General features: G+C 45.0%; 1 protein-coding gene across 5 annotated transcripts in view; it reads left to right on the forward strand.

Annotated features, from left to right (window-relative positions):
* Positions 1 to 19,151, forward strand: part of LOC106567417 (glutamate receptor 1) — a 91,982-nt gene that overhangs the window by 37,283 nt on the left and 35,548 nt on the right. For all 5 annotated transcript variants that reach the window (XR_001320064.2, XR_001320066.2, XM_014136627.2 and 2 more), the window contains exon 4: positions 15,539 to 15,726. Coding sequence is in view for 3 of the 5 variants with exons in the window: in XM_014136627.2 (XP_013992102.1) it covers positions 15,539 to 15,726 (188 nt within the window). In the remaining 2 variants the exon portion in view is untranslated. The remainder of the gene's footprint in view (positions 1 to 15,538; positions 15,727 to 19,151) is intronic.

Genomic DNA, 19,151 nt, shown 5'->3' on the forward strand with positions numbered 1-19,151 from the left:
GTGTTCTGTCCTCTCAGACCGTTGGTCTGGAGGAGGATTAGATAGGGTTAAATAGTGGAATGGGGTGGTGTTTTTTTGTTGTTGAGAGGGCTAATAATTTTGTATTACCGTATGAAGAATTTAATGTAGGTAGGTCACACACCAGTACAGTAGGTGGTGGTGACGGCACCTAAAAGTTGAATGTGATCCTCCAACCAAATCCTAAAGGTAGCGGCTTGCCTTTTTAACAATGCCTGGAATTGCCTCTATACTATAGCGTATGAAAATGCTTAGTAGCCTACTTACCTGATGAAATATAAAGTAATTTATCAGGTGGGTCATTTTCAGGTCAGAGCTGAAGGTGGTGTGTTTAAATTGCATCTGATACTTTTGTTTTAGCTGTATTGTTAATTGTTGCCTTAACAAGATTGCCTAGCAGTGGTACTTTGTAGGAGACTGTCTGTTTTGATCAAAAATGTTATTTGAAGATAGTCACTCTGGCCCTGAGGTAAAGGTAGAATGGGGGCCTCTTTGAAGTGAGATTTATTTTTTTCAATTGTCTGCATGACTTCCAATCCTCCATAAATATATAGATTTTTAAATATATTTTCCAACTTTATTGTTTTTCCCCTAACCCTACCACCATCCCCTAATTGAAGTAATGGACAACAATTTAGGCTTAGGCTTCTACTTCCAGCTTATAGTGCATTCAGAAAGTATTCAGACCCCTTCCCTTTTTTCCACTTTTGTTACGTTACAGCCTTATTCTAAAATGTACACACCATACCCCATAGCAACAAAGTGAAAGAAAAAAAAATTCTCACATTTTTGGAAAAGTGCAGGACGGGCACATGCACAATGACTTCGGTCGCCAGTTGTACGGTGTTTCCTCTGACATATTGGTGTGGCTGGCTTCCGGGTTAAGCGAGCAGTGTGTCAAGAAGCAGTGCGGCTTGGCAGTGTCATGTTTTGGAGGACGTATGGCTCTTGACCTTACCCTCTCCCGAGTCCGTACGAGAGTTGCAGCGATGGGACAAATAAAAAACAGAAATACTTTATTCACATAAGTATTCAGACCCTTTGCTATTAGACACGAAATTGAGCTCAGGTGAATCCTGTTTCCATTGATCATCCTTGAGATGTTTCTACAACTTGATTGGAGTCCACTTGTGGTAAATTCAATTGATTGGACATGATTTGGAAAGGCACACACCTGTCTATATAAGATCCCACACTTGACAGTGCATGTCAGAGCAAAAACCAAGCCATGAGGTTGAAGGAATTGTCCATTGAGCTCCGAGACATGATTGTGTCGAAGCACAGATCTTGGGAAGGGTAACAAAACAATTCTGCAGCATTGAAGTTCCCCAAGAACACAGTTACAGTTTAGTCATTTAGCAGACGTTCCTATCCAGAGCAACTTACAGTAGTGCCCGTGTAGCTCAGTTGGTAGAGCATGGTGTTTGCAATGCCAGGGTTGTGGGTTCAATTCCCACAGGGGACCAGAAGAAAAAAAATGTATGAAATGTATGCATTCACTACTGTAAGTCGCTCTGGATAAGAGCGTCTGCTAAATGACTAAAATGTAAATGTAGTGAATGCATACATTTTATGCCCCCCCCCGTGGGAATCGAACCCACAACCCTGGCGTTGCACACACCATGCTGGCGTTGCAAACACCATGCTCTACCAACTGAGCCACAGGGAAACAGGGAAACAGTGGCCTCCATCTTTCTTAAATGGAAGAAGTTTGGAATCACCAAGACTCTTCCGAGAGCTGGCCGCCCGGCCAAACTGAGCAATCGGGGGAGAAGGGCCTTGGTCAGGGAGGTGACTAAGAACCGGATGGTCATCCATCTCCAGGTTATCAATGATTTTTCTCACTTTCTCCTCATACTCCATCCAGGTATCATGTGGAGACTCTGGGATTCCATCCTCAACAAAGTTATTTTGCCTTAATTTTCCTTCTAGGTTCTCCTGCTCTCTATCATTATTAACATCGATTTACAGACAGCGTTGATGTCTTTTCTCGAGGACTCACAGTTCTCATGTTGCTGCAGTCCTTTTTCAAGTCATCAAGCTCTCCTTAAGAGAAATGCACAGTTTTTTCAGGTCCTGGACCTCTCTGGTCAGATCGGCCATTCTTTTTTTTATTGAATCAGCCAGTATTTGGATAAAGCTTGTGAAGCTATTTTCCTGCAGTTTTAACAGCTTCCTGTAGACATTTTGTTTGTTGGTTTAAAATGTATTTCAACTGCGTACGTGTGATTCTGTCCTCCTTGTTTGACATGATAGCAGCGTAGGCTATCATGATGGCGCCAGAGGGGAGGGCTGCCATCTTATTGGCTCTTAACCAACCATGCACATTTTTTTTGCCCCGTTGTTCGTAACTTGTTTTCTACATAATGTTGCTGCTACCGTCTCTTATGACCGAAAAGAGCTTCTGGACTTCAGAACTGGGATTACTCACCTCAAATTGGACGAGGAGTTCTTCAATGAGTCGGACGAGAGGGATATACTACAGACACCCAACCAGGCCCAGATCCCCCGACCATAATTCTATCCTCCTGATTGCTGCTTACAAGCAAAAATTTAAGCAGGAAACACCAGTGACACGGCCTATAAAAAAGTGGGCAGATGAAGCAGATGCTAAACTCCAGGACTGTTTTGCTAGCACAGACTGGAATATGTTCTGGGATTCTTCCGATGGCATTGAGTACACTACAGTCACTGGCTTTATCAATAAGTAAATCGAGGACGTCCCCCCCGCAGTGACTGTACATACATACCCCAACCAGAAGCCATGGATTACAGGCAACATCCGCACTGAGCTACAGGGTAGAGCTGCCGCTTTCAAGGAGCGGGACTCTAACCCAGAAGCTTATAAGAAATCCCGCTATGCCCTCTGACAAACCATCAAACAGGCAAAGCATCAATACAGGACTAAGATTTGAATCGTACTACACCGGCACCGACGCTTGTCGGATGTGGCAGGGCTTGCAAACTATTAGACTACAAAGGGAAGCACAGCCGAGAGCTGCCCAGTGACACGAGTCTACCAGACGAGCTAAATTACTATGCTCGCTTCGAGGCAAGTAACACTGAAACATGCATGAGAGCATCAGCTGTTCCGGACAACTGTGTGATCACGCTCCCTGCAGCCGATGTGAGTAAGACCTTTAAACAGATCAACATTCACAAGGTCTCAGGGCCAGACAGATTACCAGGACGTGTACTCCGAGCATGCATCGACCAACTGGCAAGTGTCTACACTGACATTTTCAACCTCTCCCTGTCTGAGTGTAATACCAACATGCAGACAACCATAGTCTCTGTGCCCAAGAACACTAAGGAAACCTGCCTAAATGACTACCGACCTTTAGCTCTCACGTCTGTAGCCATGAAGTGCTTTGAAAGGCTGGTCATGGCTCACGTCAACACCATTATCCCAGAAACTCTAGACCCACTCTAATTTGCATACCGCCCCAACAGATCCACAGATGATGCAATCTCTATTGCACTCCACACTGCCCTTTCTCACCTGGACAAAAGGAACACCTATGTGAGAATGCTATTCATTGTCTACAGCTCAGCGTTCAACACCATAGTGCCCTCAAAGCTCATCACTAAGCTAAGGACCCTGGGACTAAACACCTTCCTCTGAAACTGGATCCTGGACTTCCTGACGGTCCACCCCCAGGTGGTAAGGGTAGGTAACAACATATCCGCCATGCTGATCCTCAACACGGGTCCCCTCAGGGGTGAGTTCTCAGTCCCCTCCTGTATTCCTTGTTCACTCGGCCAGGCACGACTCCAACACCATCATTAAGTTTGATGATGACAACAGTGGTAGGCCTGATCACCAACGAGACAGCCTATAGGGAGGAGGTCAGAGACCAGACCGTGTGGTGCAAGGACAACAACTTCTCCCTCAACGTGATCAAGACAAAGGAGATGATTGTGGACAACAGGAAAAAGAGGACCGAGCATGCCCCCAATTCTCATTGATGGGGCTGTAGTGGATCAAGTTGAGAGCTTCAAGTTCCTTGGCGTCCACATCACCAACAAAGTAACATGGTCCAAGCACTCCAAGACAGTTGTGAAAAGGGCATAACAAACCTATTCGCCCTCAGGAGACTGCAAAGATTTGGCATGGGGTCCTCAGATCCTCAAGAAAGATTCTACAGTTTCACCATCGAGAGCATCCTGACGGGTTGCATCACTGCCTGGTATGGCCACTGCTCCATGTTGCTTCAATATATCCACATAATTGTCCTGCCTCATGATGCCATCTATTTTGTAAGGTGCACCAGTCCCTCCTGCAGCAAAGCACCCCCACAACATGATGCTGCCACCCCCGTGCTTCACGGTTGGGATGGTGTTCTTCGGCTTGTAAGCCTCCCCCTTTTTCCTCCAAACATAATGATGGGCATTACGGCCAAACAGTTCTATTTTTGTTTCATCAGACCAGAGGACATTTCTCCAAAAGGTACGATCTTTGTCCCCATGTGCAGTTGCAAACCGTAGTCTGGCTTTTTTATGGCAGTTTTGGAACAGTGGCTTCTTCCTTGCTGTGTGGCCTTTCAGGTTTTGTCGATATGGGACTTGTTTTACTGTGGATATAGATACTTTTGTACCTGTATCCTCCAGCATCTTCACAAGGTCCTTTGCTGTTGTTCTGGGATTGATTTGCACTTTTCGCACCACAGTACGTTCATCTCTAGGATACAGAACACGTCTCCTTCCTGAGCGGTATGACGGCTGCGTGGTCCCATGGTGTTTATACTTGCGTACTATTGTTTGTACAGATGAACGTGGTACCTTCAGGCGTTTGGAAATTGCTCCCAATGATGATCCCGACTTGTGGAGATCTACAATTGTTTTTCTGAGGTCTTGGCTGATTTCTTTTGATTTTCCCATGATGTCAAGCAAAGAGGCACTGAGTTTGAAGGTAGGCCTTGTAATACATCCACAGGTACACCTCCAATTGACTCAAATGATGTCAATTAGCCTATCAGAAGCTTCTAAAGCCATGACATCATTTTCTGGAATTTTCCAAGCTGTTTAAAGGCACAGTCAACTTAGTGTATGTAAACTTCTGACCCACTGGAATTGTGATACATTGAATTATAAGGGAAATAATCAGTCTGTAAACAATTGTTGGAAAAATTACTTGTATCATGCACAAAGTAGATGTCCTAACTGACTTCCCAAATCTATAGTTTGTTAACAAGAAATTTGTGGAGTGGTTGAAAAACGAGTTTTAATGACTCCAACCTCAGTGCATGTAAACTTCCGACTTCAACTGTACATAAAGTGCTTTCATTTCTAAGTGGTAAAAAATATGTATGAAAATAACCTAAAATAAAAGGTGACGTTCTGCACTGTCACCTCATCTGACACATTTTATCCAAAAAAATGATGGAATATAGAGCGAAATTAAACATTTTAGCTTCACTGTCCAAATACATTAAATGTGTAGGGGAGTGTACGATATGTCAGAAACACTGTCTCAGAACAGAAGATCCTTATTTTCATGCTAATACTTCTGCTTCAAAACGGATTTACATAAACAGAAGGGTACACTAGAAAGAAAACCCAAGCCTCACTTCCTCCACCACATCATTAAACATACGGGTGAACTTAAATCGGAGGGAATTTATATGGGGGGAATATTGATGAGCCGGTGTTATTGATACAGGGAAGGAAAGGCATTTATACAGGGAAGGAATGGCATTAATTCAGATGGTTCAGCTGCAGTCGCACGTCACCCATCTAAGTTCCAAGTCATGTTCCTCAAGGAGAGAAGAGACGTGAGTGGGGGAAGGACAGGGAGAGGGGGGCCACTGAAGTAGTTCTCTCCACTTCATAGGCCCTTTTTACTATGATCACCCCCAACTGCATAATGTCTTCAGATTAACTGTCTTCAAACATACTTCCTTCTTGTCTTCCTCATTTCAAAATACTCAGCCTTTCCATTTCCAGTATTGAACGGGGTGGAAGCCATTTGAAATGCTAAATTTGTAAATTTTTAAACGTTGGGCCTTTGGGAAAGCAGATACGAAGCAGCACATTTAATTTGGCTGAGGAGAATAAATAGGCATGCAGACAGCAGCATGGTGCCTCAGCTTGGCTGTCAATTTTAGGTGTGGTGACAGTGATTTCAGGTGACTGGTGTGAAAACAACCTGGGCAGCTCTGCCTCGCACGCAGTATGCTGTTTAGCTCGGTGATATCCTCTGTTCTCTCTATGCAGTGGCACTCTGCTAAACAAACCACTCCTGATCAAAAAGCATTATGAATTTATAATACCCGTTTATTTACCAAGGTGGCTTTAAAGGCAAGAGTACACATAGTATGTACAGTGTCTTCAGAAAGTATTTACACCCCTTGACTTACACGTTTTGTTACAGCCTCAATTCCAAATTGATTAAATTGTTTGTTTTTTCTCACCCATCTACACACACAATACCCCATAAAGTGAAAACAACGTTGTTTTTTTTTCAAATCAAATTTTATTTGTCACATACACATGGTTAGCAGATGTTAATGCGAGTGTATTGAAATGCTTGTGCTTCTAATTCCGACAATGCAGTAATATCCAACGAGTAATCTAACCTAACAATTTCACAACAATTACCTTATACACACAAGTGTAAAGGAATGAATAAGAATATGTACATACAAAAAATATATGAATGAGTGATGGTATAGAACGGCATAGGCAAGATGCAGTGGATGGTATAGAGTACAGTATATACATATGAGATGAGTAATGTAGAGTATGTAACATATGAAAGTGGCATTGTTTAAAGTGGCTAGTGATACATTACATCAAGATGGCAAGATGCAGTAGATGGTATAGAGTACAGTATATACATACGAGATGAGTAATGTAGGGTATGTAAACATTATATGAAGTGGCATTGTTTAAAGTGGCTAGTGATACATTTATTACATTCATTTTTCCATTATTAAAGTGGCTGGAGTTGAGTCAGTATGTTGGCAGCAGCCACTCAATGTTAGTGATGGCTGTTTAACAGTCTGATGGCCTTGAGATAGAAGCTGTTTTTCAGTCTCTCGGTCCCAGCTTTGATGCACCTGTACTGACCTCGCCTTCTGGATGATAGTGGGGTGAACAGGCAGTGGCTTGGGTGGTTGTTGTCCTTGATGATCTTTTTGGCCTTCCTGTGACATCGGGTGGTGTAGGTGTCCTGGAGGGCAGGTAGTTTTCACCCGGTGATGCGTTGTGCAGACCTCCCTACCCTCGGGAGAGCCTTATGCTTATGGGCGGAGCAGTTGCCGTACCAGGCGGTGATACAGCCCGTCAGGATGCTCTCGATTGTGCATCTGTAAAAGTTTGCTAGTGTTTTAGTTGACAAGCCGAATTTCTTCAACCTCCTGAGGTTGCTGCGCCTTCTTCACCACGCTGTCTGTGTGGTTGGACCATTTCAGTTTGTCCATGATGTGTACGTCGAGGAACTTAAAACCTTCTACCCTCTCCACTACTGTCCCATCGATGTGGATAGTGGGGTGCTCCCTCTGCTGTTTCCTGAAGTCCACGATCATCTCCTTTGTTTTGTTGACGTTGAGTGTGAGGTTATTTTCCTGACACCACACTCCGAGGGCCCTCACCTCCTCCCTGTAGGCCGTCTCATCGTTGTTGGTAATCAAGCCTACCACTGTAGTGTCGTCTGCAAACTTGATGATTGAGTTGGAGGCGTGCATGGTCACGCAGTCGTGGGTGAACAGGGAGTACAGGAGAGGGCTGAGAACGCACCCTTGTGGGGCCCCAGTGTTGAGGATCAGCGGGGTGGAGATGTTGATACCTACCCTCACCACCTGGGGGCGGCCCGTCAGGAAGTCCAGGACCCAGTTGCACAGGGCGCGGTCGAGACCCAGCTTGATAACGAGTTTGGAGGGTACTATGGTGTTAAATGCTGAGCTGTAGTCGATGAACAGCATTCTCACATAGGTATTCCTCTTTTCCAGATGGGTTAGGGCAGTGTGCAGTGTGATTGCGTCGTCTGTGGACCTATTGGGGCGGTAAGCAAATTGGAGTGGGTCTAGGGTGTCAGGTAGGGTGGAGGTGATAGGGTCCTTGACTAGTCTCTCAAAGCACATTTCATGATGCCGGAAGTGAGTGCTACGGGGCGGTAGTCATTTAGCTCAGTTACCTTAGCTTTCTTGGGAACAGGAACAATGGTGGCCCTCTTGAAGCATGTGGGGACAGCAGACTGGGATAAGGATTGATTGAATATGTCCATAAACACACCAGCCAGCTGGTCTGCGCATGCTCTGAGGACGCAGCTAGGGATGCCATCTGGGCATGCAGCTTTGCGAGGGTTGACACATTTAAATGTTTTGCTCACGTCAGCTGCAGTGAAGGAGAGCCCACAGTTTTTGGTAGGGGGCCGTGTCAGTGGCACTGTATTGTCCTCAAAGCGAGCAAAGTTGTTTAGTCTGTCTGGGAGCAAGACATCCTGGTCCGCGACGGATTGACTGTAGACCCTGCCACATACCTGTCGTGTCTGAGCCGTTGAATTGCGACTCTACTTTGTCTCTATACTGACGCTTAGCTTATTTGATTGCCTTGCGGAGGGAATAGCTACACTGTTTGTATTCGGTCATGTTTCCGGTGACCTTGCCCTGATTAAAAGCAGTGGTTCGCGCTTTCAGTTTTGAGTGAATGTTGCCATCAATCCACGGTTTCTGGTTTGGGAATGTTTTAATAGACGCTGTGGGTACGACATCGCCGATGCACTTGCTAATAAACCCGCTCACCGACGTATTCGTCAATGTTGTTGTTCGCCGCAATGCGGAACATATCCCAGTCCACGTGATCGAAGCAATCTTGAAGCGCGGAATCTGATTGATCGGACCAGCGTTGAACAGACCTGAGCGCGGGAGCTTCTAATTTTAGTTTCTGTCTATAGGCTTGAAGCAACAAAATGGAGTCGTGGTCAGATTTTTCGAAAGGAGGGCGGGGGAGGGCCTTATATGCGTCGCGGAACTTAAAAGAGCAATGATCTACAGTTTTGCCAGCCCTGGTAGCGCAATCGATATGCTGATAGAATTTAGGGAGCCATGTTTTCAGATTAGCCTTGTTAAAATCCCCAGCTACAATAAATGCAGCCTCAGGGTATGTGGTTTCCAGTTTACATAGAGTCAAATGATGTTCGTTCAGGGCCATCGATGTGTCTGCTTGGGGGGATATATGTGGCAGTGATTATAATCGAAGATAATTCTCTAGGTAGATAATGCGGTCGGCATTTGATTGTGAGGAATTCTAAGTCAGGTGAACAGAAGGACTTGAGTTCCTGTATGTTGTTATGATGACACCACGTCTCGTTAATCATAAGGCATACACCCCCGCCCTTCTTCTTACCAGAAAGATGCTTGTTTCTGTCAGCACGATGCGTGAAGAAACCAGCTGGCTGTACCAACTCCGATAGCGTGTTTCGAGTGAGTCATGTTTCCGTGAAACGAAGAACGTTACAGTGTCTGATGTCTCTCTGGATGGCTACCCTTGCACGGATTTCGTCTACCTTGTTGTCAAGAGACTGGACATTGGCGACTAGTATGCTCGAGAGCGGTGCGCGATGTGCCCGTCTATGGAGCCTGACCAGAAGACCGCTCCGTCTGCCCCTTCTACGGCGTCATTGTTTTGGGTCACTGGCTGGGATCCGATCCATTGTCCTGGGTGGTGGGCAAAACAGAGGTTCCGCTTCGGGAAAGTCGTATTCCTGGTCATAATGTTGGTGAGTTGACGTTGCTCTTATATCCAATAGTTCCTCCCGACTGTATGTAATAAAACCTAAGATTACCTGGGGTAACAATGTAAGAAATAACACATAAAAAACGAAAAACTGCATAGTTTCCTAGGAACGCGAAGCGAGGCGGCCATCTCTGTCGGCGCCAGCAAATGTACTGAAAATGAAACATGTTAGAAACACATTTGGCAGTGATTACAGCTGCAAGTCTTTCCGGGTAAGTCTGTAAGAGCTTTGCACACCGGGATTGTACAAAATTATTCAAGCTCTGTCAAGTTGATTGTTGATCATTGCTCGACAGCCAAGTCTTGCCATAGATTTTCAAGCCGATTCAAGTCAAAACTGTAACTAGGCCACTCAGGAACATTCAATGAGATCTTGGTAAGCAGCTGCAGTGTACATTTGGCCTTGTGTTATGGGCTATTGTCCTGCTAAAAGGTGAATTTGGCTCCCAGCGTTTGTTGGAAAGCAGACTGAACCAGGTTATCCTGTAGGACTTTGCCAGTGCTTAGCTCTAGTTTCAAGTTTTGATATCACATGCACAGAGAAATGCCTTTCTTGCAAGCTCTAAACCCAACAATGAAGTAACAATAACAATGTAAAACTAAAAATAACAAGTTAAAACCAAAACACAGGAGAAATAAGAATAAGAACATGATAAAGTAAGCAAGCAAACAATACACAGGGTCAGTACCAGTACCATATTTACAATGTGAAGGGATACTGGATCGACATACATACATACATACATACATACATACATACATACATACATACATACATACACACCTCCAATTGACTCAAATGATGTAAATTTATCTATCAGAAGCTTCTAAAGCCATGACATCATTTTCTGGAATTTTCCAAGCTGTTTAAAGGCACAGTCAACTTAGTGTAGGTAAACTTTTTACCCACTGGAATTGTCATTCAGTGAATTAATTAAGTGAAATAATCAGTCTGTAAACAATTGTTGGAAAAATTACTTGTATCATGTACAAAGTAGATGTCCTAACTGACTTGCCAAAACTATAGTTTGTTTACAAGAAATTTGTGGAGTGGTTGAAAAACGAGTTTTAATGACTCCAACCTAAGTCTATGTAAACTTCCTACTTTAACTGTATACTACCACCGTTCAAAAGTTTGGGGTCACTTAGAAATGTCCTTGTTTTTGAAAGAAAAGCAAAAAAAATTGTCCATTAAAATACATCAAATTGATCAGAAATACATTGTCTACACTGTTACTGTTGTAAATGACAATTGTAGCTGGAAACGTCTGACTTTTAATGGAATATCTACATAGCCATACAGAGGCCCATTATCAGCAACCATCACTCCTGTGTTCCAATGGCATGTTGTGTTAGCTAACCCAAGTTTATCATTTTATCAGGCTAATTGATCATTATAAAACACTTTTGTAATTATGTTAGCACAGCAGAAAACTGTTGTCCTGATTAAAGAAGCAATAAAACTGGCCTTCTTTAGACTGTACGCCTATGTAGATATTCATTTTAAAAAAGCAGTTTCCAGCTACAATAGTCATTTACAACATTAACAATGTTTACACTGTATTTTTGATCAACTTTATGTTATTTTAATTTGCTTTTCTTTCAAAAACAAGGACATTTCTAAGTGATCCCAAACTTTTGAACGGTGGTAGTATACAGTTAAAGTCGGAAGTTTACATAGACTTAGGTTGGAGTCATTAAAACTCGTTTTTCAACCACTCCACAAATTTCTTGTAAACAAACTATAGTTTTGGCAAGTCGGTTAGGACATCTACTTTGTACATGATACAAGTAATTTTTCCAACAATTGTTTACAGACTGATTATTTCACTTAATTAATTCACTGTATGACAATTCCAGTGGGTCAAAAGTTTACCTACACTAAGTTGACTGTGCCTTTAAACAGCTTGGAAAATTCCAGAAAATGATGTCATGGCTTTAGAAGCTTCTGATAGATAAATTGACATCATTTGAGTCAATTGGAGGTGTACCTGTGGATGTATTTCAAGGCCTACCTTCAAACTCAGTGCCTCTTTGCTTGACATCATGGGAAAATCAAAAAAAAATGGTTCATCCTTGGGAGCAATTTCCAAAAGCCTGAAGGTACCACGTTCATCTGTACAAACAATAGTACGCAAGTATAAACACCATGGGACCATGCAGCCGTCATACCGCTCAGGAAGGAGACACATTCTGTCTCCTAGAGATGAACGTACTGTGGTGCGAAAAGTGCAAATCAATCCCAGAACAACAGCAAAGACCTTGTGAAGATGCTGGAGGAAACAGGTGCAAAAGTATCTATATCCACAGTAAAACGAGTCCTATATCGACATAACCTGAAAGGCCGCTCAGCATGGAAGAAGCCACTGCTCCAAAACCGCCATTAAAAAAGCCAGACTACCATTTGCAACTGCACATGGGGACAAAGATTGTACTTTTGGAGAAATGTCCTCCGGTTTGATGAAACAAAAATAAAACTGTTTGGCCGTAATGACCATCATTATGTTTGGAGGAAAATGGGGGAGGCTTGCAAGCCGATGAGCACCATATCAACTGCGAAGCACGGGGGTGGCAACATCATGTTGTGGGGGTGCTTTGCTGCAGGAGGGACTGGTGCACTTCACAAAATAGCATACTTCCAAAGTTGTGGCAAAATGGCTTAAGGACAACAAAGTCAAGGTATTGGAGTGGCCATCACAAAGCCCTGACCTCAATCCCATAGAACATTTGTGGGCAGAACTGAAAAAGTGTGTGCGAGCAAGGAGGCCTACAAACTTGACTCAGTTACACCAGCTCTGTCAGGAGGAATGTGCCAAAATTCACCCAACTCGTGGGAAGCTTGTGGAAGGCTACCTGTAACGTTTGACCCAAGTTAAACAATTTAAAGGCAATGCTACCAAATACTAATTGAGTGTATGTAAAGTTCTGACCCATTGGGAATGTGATGAAAGAAATAAAAGCTGAAATAAATCATTCTCTACTGTTATTCTGACATTTCACATTCTTAACATAAAGTGGTGATCCTAACTGACCTTAGACATGACATTTTTACTAGGATTAAATGTCAGGAATTGTGAAAAACGGAGTTTAAATGTATTTGGCTAAGGTGTCTAGGCATCAGGATATATGAAACAGTGGCAGCAGAGTATATGATGACTGTATGTGAGTGGATGTGTGTAGAGTCACTATACATGCATGTGCATGTTATGTGTGTGAGAGCAAATTATGGAGTGAGTGTTTGTATGTGTGTTTGAGTATCAATGTGATTAGTGTGTAGGGTCATGTGAATAGACAGTGAAAAAAATAAGAATAAAATACAAAATGTCAACTCAGCTGTTACCTACTTAGCAGTCATAGCAGTAACCTGTTCGGGAGCCTGTTGACGTCAGACTTGATGCACTGGTACTGCTTGCCGTGCGGAAGCAGAGAGAACAGTCTATGGCTTGGGTGGTTGAAGTTGTTAACAATTTTCCAGGCCTTCCTTTCACACTGCCTGATATAGAGGTTCTGGTTGGCATGAAGCTCGGCGCCAGTGACGTAATGGGCTGTCTGCACCACCTTCTGTAGCACCATGCAATTGAGTGCAGTGCTATTTTCATACCAAGCAGTGATGCAGCCAGCTAAGATGCTCTCAATGGTGCAACTGTATATATTTTTTGGGATTTGACGGCCCATGCCAAACCTTTTCAATGCGCTCTCTTCACGACTGCGTGCATGTGTGTGGACCATTTTAAGTTCTTAGTGATTTCGACATGAGGAACTTGAAGCTCTTGGCCCGCTTCACTGCAGCCCCGTCAATGTGGATGAGGGTGTGCTCATGCCCAAATTTCCTGTAGTTCTTCCGGCCCCACACTGCCAGGTCACTGACCACCTCCCTGTATGCTCTCATCGTCGCCAGTGATCTGGCCTACCATGTCTTGTCGTCAGCAAACTTGTGATGGTGGGTGAACAGGGTGTACAGGATGGGACTAAGCATACACCCCTGTGGGGTCCCTGTGTTGAGGGTCAGCTTAGCAAGGCGATGTTGCCTACCCTCTCCACCTGGGGTCGGCCCATCAGGAAGTCCAGGATCCAGTTTGCAGAGGGAGGTGTTCAGTCTCACTCCGTCAGTGTCCTAAGCTTGGTGACGAGCTTGGAGGGGACAATGGTGTTGACCAGTGAGCTATAAACAATGAACAGCATTTTTAACATAGGTATTCCTCTTATCTAGGTTGGGTGAGGACAGTGTGGGGTGCAATTGAGATTGCGTTGTCTATGGCTCTGTTGGGACGGTATGCAAATTGGATGGATCTAGTTGATGTGTCTCATAACCAGCCTCGCCTAAGCACTTCATGATTACAGATATGAGTGCTAAAGCCGGTACTCATTGTGGCATGAAGCCTTCGAGTTCTTGGGAACAGGAATGATGGTGGTCATCTTAAAACATGTAGGGATTACAGACTGGGACAAGGAGTGGTTGAAAATGACCTTGAGTATACGGGTTAGCTGTTCTGCAAATGCTCTGAGAAAGCACCCTGAAATACTATTGGGCCCCGCGGCCTTGTGGGTATTGACCTGATTAAAGACTTTACTCAAGTCGGCCCCAGAGAGCGAGATCACCCAATCTTCTGGGTTGGTGCGGCCCTCACTTTCTGTCCAAAAAAAACCTCCCTTGTCATTGCCGATGACAAGCATACCCATAACATGATGCATCCACCACCATACTTGAAAATATGGAGAGTGGTCCTCAGTGATGTGTTGGATTTGCCCGAAACACAATGCGTTGTATTCAGGACATAAAGTACATTTATTTGACATATTTTTTTGCAGTTTTACTTTAGTGCCTTATTGCAAATAGGATGCATGTTTTGAAATATTTGGGTTCTGTGCAGGCTTCCTTCTTTTCACTCTGTCATTTAGGTTAGTATTGTGGAGCAACTACAATGTTGTTCCATCCTCAGTTTTCTCCTATCACAGCTATTAAACTGTGTAATTGTTTTAAAGTCACCATTGAAATCCCTAAGCAGTTTCCTTCCTCTGCGGCAACTGAGTTAGGAAGGACACCTGTATCTTTGTAGTGACTGGGTGTATTGAGACACCATCCAAAGTGTAATTAATATACTCAAAGGGATATTCATTGTCTTTTTTTACCCATCTACCAATAGGTGCCCTTCTTTGAGAGGCATTGGAAAACCTCCCTGGTCTTTGTGGTTGAATCTGTGTTTGAAATTCATTGCTCGACTGAAGGACATTACAGATGATTGGATGTGTGAGGTACAGAGATGAGGTAGTCATTCAAAAATGTTCAAAACTATTATTGTCCACAGAGTGAGCCAATGCAACTTATTATATGACTTGTTAAGCACATTTTTACTCCTGAACTTAATTAGGCTTGCCATAACAAATGGGTTGAATACTTATTGACTCTGCTTTTCATTTTTAATACATTTTTGAAAAATATATTTCCACTTTAACATTATGGGGTATTGTGTGCAGGCCAGTTACACAAAATCTTCATTTAATACTTTTTAAATTCAGGCTGTAAAAGTCAAAGGGAGTGAATACTTTATGAAGGCACTCTACTATAGAAGCTGATTAGAGAAAATCAACTCTGTCAATTCAATAGGTTTTGTAGGTTGTTGTGACTTGCTCCATACAGTAGGTGAAGTCAAGTAAGCAGGTGTAAATGCAATTTAAGTGGCTACAAAGGATGAAAAGAAATTACATATATATACCTAAGTTTGGTTTACTCAAATATGCCCAGACTAATTAGTATTTACCTTTGGTGTTTCTTGTCATTTAGGCCTGACAGTACTCCAGAAGATTCTGGACACGGCAGCAGAAAAGACATGGCAGGTGACATCAGTGAACCTGGACAGTGGTATGGATCAGGCGGCCTTCCTGAAGGTGGTTCAGGACCTAGAGAATAAGAAGGAGTACAACATCATCCTGGACTGTGAGCTGGAGAGACTCAACATGATCCTCAACCTGGTAAATAACATTGGATTGACAGACTGTCCAGTAATGAAAAGGGAGATAGATGTAAACTAGACACATTACTTCAATGATGGGATGGGTTCACTCCAACAAGAGGACCACTCAGCTAGAGTGACAAAATAACCCTTTCTCCTCTTAAGTGTCACGTCTACTCCTGCTCCTCCCCTCCGGTGTGCGACGGCACTGGAATACTAACCACCGGTCCTGGGAATCATCCTTGCGCACACCTGGCACTCATCATTACGCGCACCTGGCACTCATCGTTATGACTCACACCTGGACCTCATTACCTCCCCTTTATAGGTCTCTTTTGTTCATTCCTCAGTTAGTATTGCACCTGTGTTCATGTTACCTCGCTTCTGTCACGCTGTCATGTTTCACATTTGTTGTGTTCATTAAACGTTTTACCTGCTTCTTGCCTCACGGTGTCATTGTTACAGAATACCAACTCAAACAATGGAAGCAGCAGGATATCTCTCAGACGGTCGACGAACAGGGTTACCTTCTGCTTCAGCACCATGACCAGATGGCACAACTGGGGATGCCCATGGATGAGGTCCTTCGCAGTTTGTAGGATCTCGAACATTTCCGGGAGGTGGAGAATACTCTAGAACCAGCCTACCCAGTGAGCCAGCCCAACAGCCCATTCAGCAAACTGCTCAGGTCAGCGATGCCCATTTATCCCTCCCAGAGAAATATGACGGTACCCAATCCAAATGACGTGGCTTCTTACTTTAGTGCACACTTTATTTTACACACCAGATGGAAACCCATACCACGAGAGGTGTAAGGTTGCCACGGTTATTTCTCTGCTGACAGGGCGGGCATTGGAATGGGCTACGGCAGTCGAAGAGAGGAAGTAAATTCATGAGGGGTTCATGGCTCTGTTTAAATGGATCTTTGATCATCCCCCGGAGGGTAGAGAGGGAAGTGAGCATCTACTTCAATCACGGCAGAGAGATCAGGCGGCTGCTGAGTACGCGCTCACCTTCCAGCGCTTCGCACACTATTTAGAAGAGGTCTGCACGACGAGGTCCAGACGGAATTGGCCTGCCGAGATGACAACCTTACCCTGGACGCGCTGATAACTTTGTCCGGGAGTGTCGGCACTCTCATCGCTTCTCTCCCTCCTTCAGCGAACACTCGGAATCAGAGCCTGAACCCATGGAGGTAGGGGTCACACACCTCCCCGTGGCGGAGTGCTGCAGACGGATACAACTGGGGCTCTGTATGTACTGTGGTCAAGGAGGGTACAGACTCCAGCACGTCCGAATCCTGTATCTACTAGAACAGAGGGACGGTCACGTGATCTGCCATCCCCTGGGCCAGGAGTGAATATTCCATCTTCATCACTTCCTGCTAGGCTCTTTTTGGTGTCCATCTCATTGGTTGACTGTCCCTCATGTCCTGTGTCAACAGTTTTAGTGGATTCCGGTGCCGCAGGGAATTTTATAGATCAGACCCTTGCCGCCTCTCTCAATATTACTTCATACCCGCTCTCCTCTATTTTCCAGTGCAAGACCTCGATTGTTGGCCATTAGGATCCGGAACCATTACACACATCACTCAACCACTTACCCTCACTGTGGAGTCCAATCATCAGGAGAATATCCCCTTCATCACCAGTTCACAAGATCATCCTTGGCCTACCTTGGCTTCAACGCCATAACCCCACCATTTCATGGCGAGGATGAGAATCACAGACTGGTAACCTGAATGTCAGAGGACCTGTTCCCTGTGGTTCAACGTTGGTTGCCCTTCAGCCCAACATCCCGGAGGTATACCAGGATCTGAGGGCGGTATTCTCCAAGACCCGGGCCACCTGTCTCTCTCATCGCCCCTGGGACTGTGCCCTCAACCTGCTTGCTGATGCAACACCTCTGTGCAGATGCATCTACCCTCTGTCTGTGCCTGAGACCCAGGCCATGGAGGATTACATTCAGGAGGCGCTCCAACAGTGGTTCATCCGCATGTCTACTTCTCTTGCGTCAGCTGGGTTCTTCTTCGTGGCCAAGAAGGGTGGAGGATTACACCCTTGCACTGGTTACAGAGGACTTGATGAAGTATTGGTGCCGTCTGCCATCGAGCAGCTCCGCGGGGCCCGCTTCTTCACCAAATTGGACCTGCGGAGTGCCTACAATCTCATCCGCATCCGGGAGGGGAATGAGTGGAAGACTGCATTCAGCATAATGTCTGGTCACTACGAGTACTTGGTAATGCCCCTTGGCTTAGCCAATGCCGTGTTCCAGGCATTCGTCAACGAGGTGTTCAGGGACCTGCTCAGACGCCAGGTGATCGTATACATTGATGACACCTTCATCTACTCAGTTAATCTGGAGGATCACATCACACACGTTCGAGCATTCCTGGAACGCCTCCTAGCCCATCAACTGTTCGTCAAGGCTGAGAAGTGTCAATTCCATCAGAGGGCGGTCTCCTTCTTGGGTTACCAAATCAGCCAGCAGGGAGTGAAGATGGATGACAAGAAAGTAGATGCAGTCAGGTCATGGCCAGTCCCAACCACACTTAAAGGGCTACAACGGATTTAGGGGTTTGCCAACTTCTACCGTCGATCATCAGGAATTTCAGCTCTCTCCTTAAGGGAGGCCCCCATAGGTTGGTGTGAGGTCCAGCAGCCGATGAGGCCTTTTGTCTTCTCAAGGGACGTGGAGTACATATGGACAGCGAGGAGTCTGAATCCACGCCAAGCCAGGTGGGCCCTTTTCTTCACCAGGTTTAACTTCACACTAACTTGTCACCCAGGCTCAAAGAACACCAAGGCCGATTCCTTGTCCCACCTCTATGATTCGGGAGAGGGCCCTGTCCTGGGTGAGCCTATAATCCTATCCTCCCGAGTAGTAGCTCCTGTGGTCTTGGACATAGTAGCTCCTGTGGTCTGGGACATATATGTGGAGAGTCGCCAGGCTCTGGAGAGGGAGCCCGCACCCCTGAACTGTCCTCCCAGGAACACCTATGTTCCTACAAGGATAAGGGATCGGCTGCTGACCTGGGCACACGCAGCTGTCGTCGCTGGACATCCAGGTATTTCTCACACCATCCACTCCATCACTGAGAAGTACTGGTGGCCCACCTTGGCACAGGATGTCACTTGTTATTTCAACTCCTGTTCCGTATGTGCCCATATCAAGTCTCCCTGGAATTCTCCAGCAGGGAAGTTCCTACTGCTTCGCGTGCCTCAGCCACCCTGGTCTCATCTATCCATTGACTTTGTAACCGATCTCCCTTCTGACGGTTTCACCACCATTCTGGTGGTGGTGGATAGATTTTCGAAGTCAGGTCTCCCCACTGCTCTCCAGGTTGGTGAGGCACTCTTCAAGCAGGTCTTCCGTCATTATGGTCTTCTGGAGGACATCGTCTCTGACTGTGGCCCCCAATTCACATCACGAGTATGGAGGGCC

Source organism: Salmo salar, chromosome ssa13, assembly GCF_905237065.1.
Source record: "Salmo salar chromosome ssa13, Ssal_v3.1, whole genome shotgun sequence".
Classification (NCBI taxonomy): domain Eukaryota; kingdom Metazoa; phylum Chordata; class Actinopteri; order Salmoniformes; family Salmonidae; genus Salmo; species Salmo salar.